General features: G+C 46.4%; 1 protein-coding gene across 3 annotated transcripts in view; it reads right to left on the reverse strand.

Moving 5' to 3' along the window:
- Nucleotides 1–10,000, reverse strand: part of LOC108415385 (protein unc-13 homolog B) — a 177,711-nt gene that overhangs the window by 2,384 nt on the left and 165,327 nt on the right. For all 3 annotated transcript variants that reach the window (XM_037531697.1, XM_037531696.1, XM_037531695.1), the window contains 9 exons: nt 9,974–10,000; nt 8,755–8,901; nt 5,655–5,778; nt 5,468–5,512; nt 4,590–4,658; nt 4,144–4,291; nt 3,855–3,911; nt 3,025–3,117; nt 866–1,025 (listed from right to left, as the gene is read on the reverse strand). The exon at nt 9,974–10,000 is cut by the window's right edge and continues 62 nt beyond it. In XM_037531697.1, the coding sequence (XP_037387594.1) occupies nt 866–1,025; nt 3,025–3,117; nt 3,855–3,911; nt 4,144–4,291; nt 4,590–4,658; nt 5,468–5,512; nt 5,655–5,778; nt 8,755–8,901; nt 9,974–10,000 (870 nt within the window). The remainder of the gene's footprint in view (nt 1–865; nt 1,026–3,024; nt 3,118–3,854; nt 3,912–4,143; nt 4,292–4,589; nt 4,659–5,467; nt 5,513–5,654; nt 5,779–8,754; nt 8,902–9,973) is intronic.

Below are 10,000 nucleotides of genomic sequence, written 5' to 3' on the forward strand. Positions count from 1 at the left end.
GCGAGACAGAGAGAGAGACAGAGAGAGAGAGACAGAGAGAGACAGAGAGAGAGACAGAGAGAGAGACAGAGAGAGACAGAGAGAGAGACAGAGAGAGAGAGAGACAGAGAGAGAGAGAGAGACAGAGAGAGACAGAGAGAGAGAGACAGAGAGAGACAGAGAGAGAGAGAGAGACAGAGAGAGAGAGAGACAGAGAGAGAGAGACAGAGAGAGAGACAGAGAGAGACAGAGAGAGAGACAGAGAGAGACAGAGAGAGAGAGAGACAGAGAGAGAGGGAGAGAGACAGAGACAGAGAGAGAGAGACAGAGAGAGAGAGACAGAGAGAGAGAGAGAGAGAGACAGAGAGAGACAGAGAGAGAGAGAGAGAGACAGAGAGACAGAGAGAGAGAGACAGAGAGAGAGAGACAGAGAGAGAGAGAGACAGAGAGAGAGAGACAGAGAGAGAGAGAGAGAGAGAGCAGAAATAGCAGATGCTGAATAAATCCTAGTAATTAATAATTCATAGTAATTTCTGCATATCTTAGTAGCCACTGAATAATTTCTGATAGTGAAGTTTAAAGAAGATGCTGTATAAATAAACAGGCCGGTCAAACTGGATCAGGTCAGTATTATAAGTCAGTATTAAACACCCTATGAAACACAGTGGCTTATGGGCAGTGCTGATAGGAGGCCCATTACATACAGCGTTGATGTATTTAAAGAGTGCCCTGTGACTGCCTTATCTACAAAAACACACATCAGGGTGAAAAAGCTTTGGAATCTCTGGAAGAGAAGGTTTCTGACCACCTTTCACCGCACAGACTGTTACACTAGCGTCCAAACCTGGACCTGCTTTAATCCTCAGAGCTGGAAATTTCCACTTACAACTGAAAGGCCTCGTTGTACTTGGCAGTCCAGCAGTTGTTTTTGGATTTGGTCGTAAATTTCCGCTTCTTATCTGCGAGCAGTGGGCCGACCAGGTTTACGTCCACGAAGGGCCGGAAGAGTCCAGAGGTCTGCCACTTCATATCGTTCACCGCAATCACTGACAGAGGAGAGGGTCCAATTAAATTACAGAAAACAGCACCCAAGACAAGTCCCAACCCACACAGTCGCTCTGACAGACTGTAATACACTACAGGAAGCGTAGGGGGCGATACGGCTTCTACTGTTTCATTTAAAAAGCTCCATAATGTTCATATGATCCACACAGTCGCTCTGACAGACTGTAATACACTACAGGAAGCGTAGAGGGCGATACGGCTTCTACTGTTTCATTTAAAAAGCTCTATAATGTTCATATGATCCACACAGTCGCTCTGACAGACTGTAATACACTACAGGAAGCGTAGGGGGCGATACGGCTTCTACTGTTTCATTTAAAAAGATCTATAATGTTCATATGATCCACACAGTCGCTCTGACAGACTGTAATACACTACAGGAAGCGTAGGGGGCGATACGGCTTCTACTGTTTCATTTAAAAAGCTCTATAATGATCATATGATCCACACAGTCGCTCTGACAGACTGTAATACACTACAGGAAGCGTAGGGGGCGATACGGCTTCTACTGTTTCATTTAAAAAGCTCTATAATGTTCATATGATCCACACAGTCGCTCTGACAGACTGTAATACACTACAGGAAGCGTAGGGGGCGATACGGCTTCTACTGTTTCATTTAAAAAGATCTATAATGTTCATATGATCCACACAGTCGCTCTGACAGACTGTAATACACTACAGGAAGCGTAGGGGGCGATACGGCTTCTATTGTTTCATTTAAAAAGCTCTATAATGTTCATATGATCCACACAGTCGCTCTGACAGACTGTAATACACTACAGGAAGCGTAGGGGGCGATACGCCTTCTACTGTTTCATTTAAAAAGCTCTATAATGTTCATATGATCCACACAGTCGCTCTGACAGACTGTAATACACTACAGGAAGCGTAGGGGGCGATACGGCTTCTACTGTTTCATTTAAAAAGCTCTATAATGTTCATATGATCCACACAGTCGCTCTGACAGACTGTAATACACTACAGGAAGCGTAGGGGGCGATACGGCTTCTACTGTTTCATTTAAAAAGCTCTATAATGTTCATATGATCCACACAGTCGCTCTGACAGACTGTAATACACTACAGGAAGCGTAGGGGGCGATACGGCTTCTACTGTTTCATTTAAAAAGCTCTATAATGTTCATATGATCCACACAGTCGCTCTGACAGACTGTAATACACTACAGGAAGCGTAGGGGGCGATACGGCTTCTACTGTTTCATTTAAAAAGCTCTATAATGTTCATATGATCCACACAGTCGCTCTGACAGACTGTAATACACTACAGGAAGCGTAGGGGGCGATACGGCTTCTACTGTTTCATTTAAAAAGCTCTATAATGTTCATATGATCCACACAGTCGCTCTGACGGACTGTAATACACTACAGGAAGCGTAGGGGGCGATACGGCTTCTACTGTTTCATTTAAAAAGCTCTATAATGTTCATATGATCCACACAGTCACTCTGACGGACTGTAATACACTACAGGAAGCGTAGGGGGCGATACGGCTTCTACTGTTTCATTTAAAAAGCTCTATAATATTCATATGATCCACACAGTCGCTCTGACAGACTGTAATACACTACAGGAAGCGTAGGGGGCGATACGGCTTCTACCGTTTCATTTAAAAAGCTCTATAATGTTCATATGATCCACACAGTCGCTCTGACAGACTGTAATACACTACAGGAAGCGTAGGGGGCGATACGGCTTCTACTGTTTCATTTAAAAAGCTCTATAATGTTCATATGATCCACACAGTCACTCTGACAGACTGTAATACACTACAGGAAGCGTAGGGGGCGATACGGCTTCTACTGTTTCATTTAAAAAGCTCTATAATGTTCATATGATCCACACAGTCGCTCTGACAGACTGTAATACACTACAGGAAGCGTAGGGGGCGATACGGCTTCTACTGTTTCATTTAAAAAGCTATAATGTTCATATTCTGATTCACTTTCTTTTTCACTCACCTTTGACAGTGAGCTTCTGCTCAGTGTTGGCAGCAGGGGGTGCCATATCCACCTGAATCACGGCCTCCCCTATTGGCTGCTCCACTCCAGATCCTGCCAATCACATATAAACTCAATGCAAACACCACTAACCACAGACTTTACAATAACCAATAGCATTATTTCATAACAGTCCTCTGCACCTCACCACAGTCTGTTTAACCGGCACATATTTCCTCTGTATTTCCGCCCTGAAATCTACTTAAAGCCTTTGTGTCGTAATTCATTTTACATGACCAATTCATGCAGTGCTCTGGTCTGCCACGACTGGAGGCCGTAAATGAGCTCTGTTCTGATTGGCTCCCCTGTATTGTGTCTCATTCAAAAAGCAGTCTGGGCTGAAATGTGGAACGAACTGGTCAGTTTTTACTAAAATCCTCACAATTGGAGGGAAATATACATTTTAGCCATTAGGTTTGCGTATGAGGATCCACTGGAAGGCTGCAATGATTCATTTCCCTCCTGACAGCCATGAACAGTACAACATTTAGTCGATTACCCACATCTTCCAGTCCAATAACTCCACTCCAGACTGTCTGCAGGAACAACACTCCACATCACATCAACGGGAATGGGCGGGGCCAAACTGCTATAGGCTGAAGGGGTGGGGCTAACCTGTTATAATGGTATGTTTTGAAACTTCAACAAAGTCTACATTCTACACGATATGAACCCTTTAACCTCTACGATCCAATAAAAGTGCAGTGTGACTTGTCATATATGTTCTGCTTGAATTGAAAGAACAGAAAAGCAGGAGAAATGAAAGACATAAATAAAGACTGAAGCGTCACCTCGGTCAGGCCGCACGGTCTCTTTGGGGGTGATCCTGATGCCCATGCCGTTATGCACTATCAGAAAACAGCACAACATCAGTAACTCATTAATCCACACATACGACTGGCTCTCTATAACTGGCCTAAATCTGCCAGTATGACTCGTCGGTCAGTGATCTAGAAGTACTGACCGTACACATTATATATTGAGTGAAGGCGACTGTGACTGTAATGTTGCTATGATAATGATGATGATGGTGATGATATATGGTTACGCTGGCCAGGCCTACTGTGTGTACAGACGCACCCTGTGTGTGCTGAGTGGTGATGAAGGTCTTGATCAGAGCGTCGGTGGTCTGTGTGTAGAGAGACAGAGCGTAACGCAGAGACGACAGCTCAGAGCTTTTCTCTAAATACGACTTTTTCAGTCCATCACCACCGGCATGGAAGAATTGCTGAGAGGGAGAGATACATAGAGAGAGAGAGAGAGAGACATGTTGTCAGCCGTGTTATCTTCAGTTAAAACTTGCTGTTTGTATTCTGTAACGATTTCAGTCTTAACGAAAGACCCCAGCTTTAGACTGCAGCGTCAATGTAAACAGAATGTAAATACACTTCATTATGTGATCGGCTCGATCTAAATATCTGCATAACGTTAATCAAATCTAAATGGAATGAACTCTAAAAGGCAATCACAACAGAACGGTGACTAAAGAAACACTGCTGGAAATGTGATTAATGTGCTGGACTCACCTTGATGGTGTCCAGTGCCACCTCCATGATGGCGCACTGTCTGGGAGAGAGGGTCTTGGGCTCTGCCCCCTACAGCAGACGATGGAGGAAACGGTCAGTGTCCACACCAACAAAAATAAAAACAGTGCTACAGACTGAAGCTGATACTGTATAATTGTAGCCTCATATGCCAGGTGATGTAACACGCTCTGCATTCATAAAGCCTCTGCCTGATGACCACTTCACAGCCATGAAGGGCGTAATCAGAAGGTCAGCACACAGTCACGTCAGTTGAATGAGTCCAGCACACCAGAAACGAGAACTTCGAATTCATTTGGTTTAATACGCATTTTAGCTAACGCTAACGCTGCCATGGAGGCTTGTCTGACAGCCGTACTCTCTGGATTGTTCTACAGGCAGGACTTCCTCGGAGTGGACCTTGACTGGAAGGGATGCAAGTCAATGACCTCAATCAGATACCAGTCTGCTGAAATACGCCGTTAAGTTTTCTTGCTGCCAGATGTTCTTGAGAACCTGAGGACATACTGAGGCGAGCAGTGATTCAGAAGAACGGCTTCTGAAAGCTACAGTGTATTTAAATGCATTATAATAGAAAACTTCAATGCAGTGCAAGTTTCCTGTGCTGATATTTAGATTAGAAAAGATAAACACCAGCAACATAAATGTATTTCTTACATTTTAAACATAAAAAAATGATAAAATCTCAATATTCTAGTTGTTTTTTTCCCACATTTGCATTTTTTCTTCTTGCATCGTTTCACACACTTATGTAAACGTGTATATAAAGTAAGTGAATTTATTTACTTTTGAAATGACTTTTATTTAAAGCATCATGTAGCTAATGGCTGTGTTTGTTTGTTTATGTTTACAGTGAATACCTTCAGTTTGGAGAGCTCTTTGGCAGCTGTAAGTAACTGAGCCCCCTGCAGTTCACAAACAGAAAGATCAGAGATATGAGTTTACACCAGCAGAGGGCGCTGTAACACAGAGTGAAATACAGCCCCTCTAATCCAAACTTTTGTCTGGTAAGGATGTGTGCATGTCATGGGAAAGTGCGGCTCTTACGATGCTGTCGCTGCTCTGTGGCAGGACGATGGTTTTCTCCATGCAGATCAGAACGTTTTTCCACAGATCCTTCAGAACCCGCTTCAGCACCGTCTTCTCACACAGATCCGCAAAAATACTCAGACTGGACAAACAAATGCACATCAGAAGAGTTTAGTTAAATCAACAAATCTCTGTTTCTTTGTTCCAGTAAACACTGCATCAATAAAAATCTCATCATTTCAACTTTTCAAGATTTCCAAGATTTGCTTTATTGAGGAGTAATGAAGCAGGATGAGGAGGTGGAGGAGTAATGAAGCAGGATGAGGGGGTGGAGGAGTAATGAAGCAGGATGAGCAGGTGGAGCATTAATCAAGCAGGATGAGGAGGTAGAGGAGTAAAGGAGCAGGATGAGGAGGTGGAGGAGTAATGAAGCGGGATGAGGAGGTGGAGTACTAATGAAGCAGGATGAGGAGGTGGAGGAGTAATTAAGCGGGATGAGGAGGTGGAGGAGTAATGAAGCAGGATGAGGAGGTGGAGGAGTAATGAAGCAGGATGAGGAGGTGGAGTACTAATGAAGCAGGATGAGCAGGTGGAGCATTAATCAAGCAGGATGAGGAGGTAGAGGAGTAAAGGAGCAGGATGAGGAGGTGGAGGAGTAATGAAGCGGGATGAGGAGGTGGAGTACTAATGAAGCAGGATGAGGAGGTGGAGGAGTAATTAAGCGGGATGAGGAGGTGGAGGAGTAATGAAGCAGGATGAGGAGGTGGAGGAGTAATGAAGCAGGATGAGGAGGTGGAGTACTAATGAAGCAGGATGAGCAGGTGGAGCATTAATCAAGCAGCATGAGGAGGTAGAGGAGTAATTAAGCGGGATGAGGAGGTGGAGTACTAATGAAGCAGGATGAGGGGGTGGAGGAGTAATGAAGCTGGATGAGGAGATGGAGGAGTAATGAAGCTGGATGAGGGGGTGGAGGAGTAATGAAGCGGGAAGAGGAGGTAGAGGAGTAATGAAGCGGGATGAGGAGGTGGAGGAGTAATGAAGCAGGATGAGGGGGTGGAGGAGTAATGAAGCGGGAAGAGGAGGTAGAGGAGTAATGAAGCGGGATGAGGAGGTGGAGGAGTAATGAAGCAGGATGAGGAGGTGGAGTACTAATGAAGCAGGATGAGCATTAATCAAGCAGGATGAGGAGGTAGAGGAGTAAAGGAGCAGGATGAGGAGGTGGAGGAGTAATGAAGCGGGATGAGGAGGTGGAGTACTAATGAAGCAGGATGAGGAGGTGGAGGAGTAATTAAGCGGGATGAGGAGGTGGAGGAGTAATGAAGCAGGATGAGGAGGTGGAGGAGTAATGAAGCAGGATGAGGAGGTGGAGTACTAATGAAGCAGGATGAGCAGGTGGAGCATTAATCAAGCAGGATGAGGAGGTAGAGGAGTAATGAAGCGGGATGAGGAGGTGGAGTACTAATGAAGCAGGATGAGGGGGTGGAGGAGTAATGAAGCTGGATGAGGAGGTGGAGTACTAATAAAGCAGGATGAGGAGGTGGAGCATTAATCAAGCAGGATGAGGAGGTAGAGGAGTAATGAAGCGGGATGAGGAGGTGGAGTACTAATGAAGCAGGATGAGGGGGTGGAGGAGTAATGAAGCTGGATGAGGAGGTGGAGTACTAATGAAGCAGGATGAGGAGGTGGAGGAGTAATGAAGCAGGATGAGGAGGTGGAGTACTAATGAAGCAGGATGAGGAGGTGGAGGAGTAATGAAGCGGGATGAGGAGGTGGAGGAGTAATGAAGCGGGATGAGGAGGTGGAGTACTAATGAAGCAGGATGAGGGGGTGGAGGAGTAATGAAGCTGGATGAGGAGGTGGAGTACTAATGAAGCAGGATGAGGAGGTGGAGGAGTAATGAAGCGGGATGAGGAGGTGGAGTACTAATGAAGCAGGATGAGGAGGTGGAGGAGTAATGAAGCGGGATGATGAGGTGGAGGAGTAATGAAGCGGGATGAGGAGGTGGCGTACTAATAAAGCAGGATGAGGAGGTGGAGGAGTAATGAAGCGGGATGAGGAGGTGGAGGAGTAATGAAGCAGGATGAGCAGGTGGAGCATTAAGCAGGATGAGGAGGTAGATGAGTAAAGGAGCAGGATGAGGAGGTGGAGGAGTAATGAAGCGGGATGAGGAGGTGGAGTACTAATGAAGCAGCATGAGGAGGTGGAGGAGTAATGAAGCGGGATGAGGAGGTGGAGTACTAATGAAGCAGGATGAGGAGGTGGAGGAGTAATGAAGCGGGATGAGGGCTGGAGGAGTAATGAAGTGGGATGAGGAGGTGGAGTACTAATGAAGCAGGATGAGGAGGTGGAGGAGTAATGAAGTGGGATGAGGAGGTGGAGGAGTAATGAAGCAGGATGAGGAGGTGGAGTACTAATGAAGCAGGATGAGGAGGTGGAGGAGTAATGAAGCGGGATGAGGAGGTGGAGGAGTAATGAAGCAGGATGAGGAGGTGGAGTACTAATGAAGCAGGATGAGGGGGTGGAGGAGTAATGAAGCGGGATGAGGAGGTGGAGTACTAATGAAGCAGGATGAGGAGGTGGAGGAGTAATGAAGCGGGATGAGGAGGTGAAGGAGTAATGAAGCAGGATGAGGAGGTGGAGGAGTAATGAAGCAGGATGAGGGGGTGGAGGAGTAATGAAGCGGGATGAGGAGGTGGAGGAGTAATGAAGCGGGATGAGGAGGTGGAGTACTAATGAAGCGGGATGAGGAGGTGGAGGAGTAATGAAGCGGGATGAGGAGGTGGAGTACTAATGAAGCAGGATGAGGAGGTGGAGGAGTAATGAAGCGGGATGAGGAGGTGGAGGAGTAATGAAGCAGGATGAGGAGGTGGAGGAGTAATGAAGCAGGATGAGGAGGTGGAGTACTAATGAAGCAGGATGAGGAGGTGGAGGAGTAATGAAGCGGGATGAGGAGGTGGAGGAGTAATGAAGCAGGATGAGGAGGTGGAGGAGTAATGAAGCGGGATGAGGAGGTGGAGTACTAATGAAGCGGGATGAGGAGGTGGAGGAGTAATGAAGCGGGATGAGGAGGTGGAGGAGTAATGAAGCAGGATGAGGAGGTGGAGGAAGGTGAGCTCACTTTGCATCCAGGAACTCCATGAGTGGCCGCAGTGCGTTGACGGCGTCAGCTTCTGCAGTGTTTCGCGCATTCTGGTTCAGCGGCCCTTTGATCTGATACAGGATCTCCCCCACCTGACGCATACACACACTGATACGAGCCTGGAAACTACAGAGAGAGAGAGAGAGAGAGAGACAGAGAGGGAGAGAGGGAGAGAGAGAGGGAGAGAGACAGAGAGGGAGAGAGGGAGAGAGAGAGGGAGAGAGAGAGAGAGAGACAGAGAGGGAGAGAGAGAGAGAGACAGAGACAGAGAGAGAGAGAGACAGAGAGAGAGAGAGAGAGAGAGAGAGGGAGAGAGACAGAGAGAGAGAGAGAGAGACAGAGAGAGAGGGAGAGACAGAGACAGAGAGAGACAGAGAGAGAGAGAGAGAGGGAGAGAGAGACAGAGAGAGGGAGAGACAGAGACAGAGAGAGAGAGAGACAGAGAGAGAGAGAGAGAGGGAGAGAGAGAGAGGGAGAGAGAGAGGGAGAGAGAGACAGAGAGAGGGAGAGACAGAGACAGAGAGAGAGAGAGAGAGAGAGAGAGAGAGAGAGAGGGAGAGAGAGACAGAGAGAGGGAGAGAGAGAGAGAGAGAGAGAGAGAGACAGAGAGAGAGAGAGAGGGAGAGAGAGACAGAGAGAGGGAGAGACAGAGACAGAGAGAGAGAGAGAGAGGGAGAGAGAGAGGGAGAGAGAGACAGAGAGAGGGAGAGACAGAGACAGAGAGAGAGAGAGAGAGAGAGGGAGAGAGAGAGAGGGAGAGAGAGACAGAGAGAGGGAGAGACAGAGACAGAGAGAGAGAGGGAGAGAGAGGGAGAGAGAGAGAGGGAGTTTACTAAATGAAGGTGAGTTCAGTTCTGTTATAATTACTTGATATGATTGAGATGATGATGGTGATGAATTTGATGAGAATGATAACAGTGATGATGCTGATAGTGACAGTGTCAGCATGTTTGTGCTGAAGATGGTAATGATAGTGTTGATGATGGTGATGATAGCGATGGCTATAATGATGAAACTGACAACAGTGATGATGATGATGATGATGACAATGTTAATGGTCCTGATAATGGCAGCAGAGGTGGTGATGGTGGTAATATTGAAAACAGTGACAGTGACGATAGTGATAACCGTGAAAACAGTGATGATGATGATGATGGTAATAATGCCAGTGACAGTGATGCTGATATTTGTGATGTACCTCTTGGCAAACATGGCGCTCAGGTTG

The sequence above is a fragment of the Pygocentrus nattereri genome, chromosome 20 (assembly GCF_015220715.1).
Source record: "Pygocentrus nattereri isolate fPygNat1 chromosome 20, fPygNat1.pri, whole genome shotgun sequence".
Taxonomy (NCBI): Eukaryota; Metazoa; Chordata; class Actinopteri; order Characiformes; family Serrasalmidae; genus Pygocentrus; species Pygocentrus nattereri.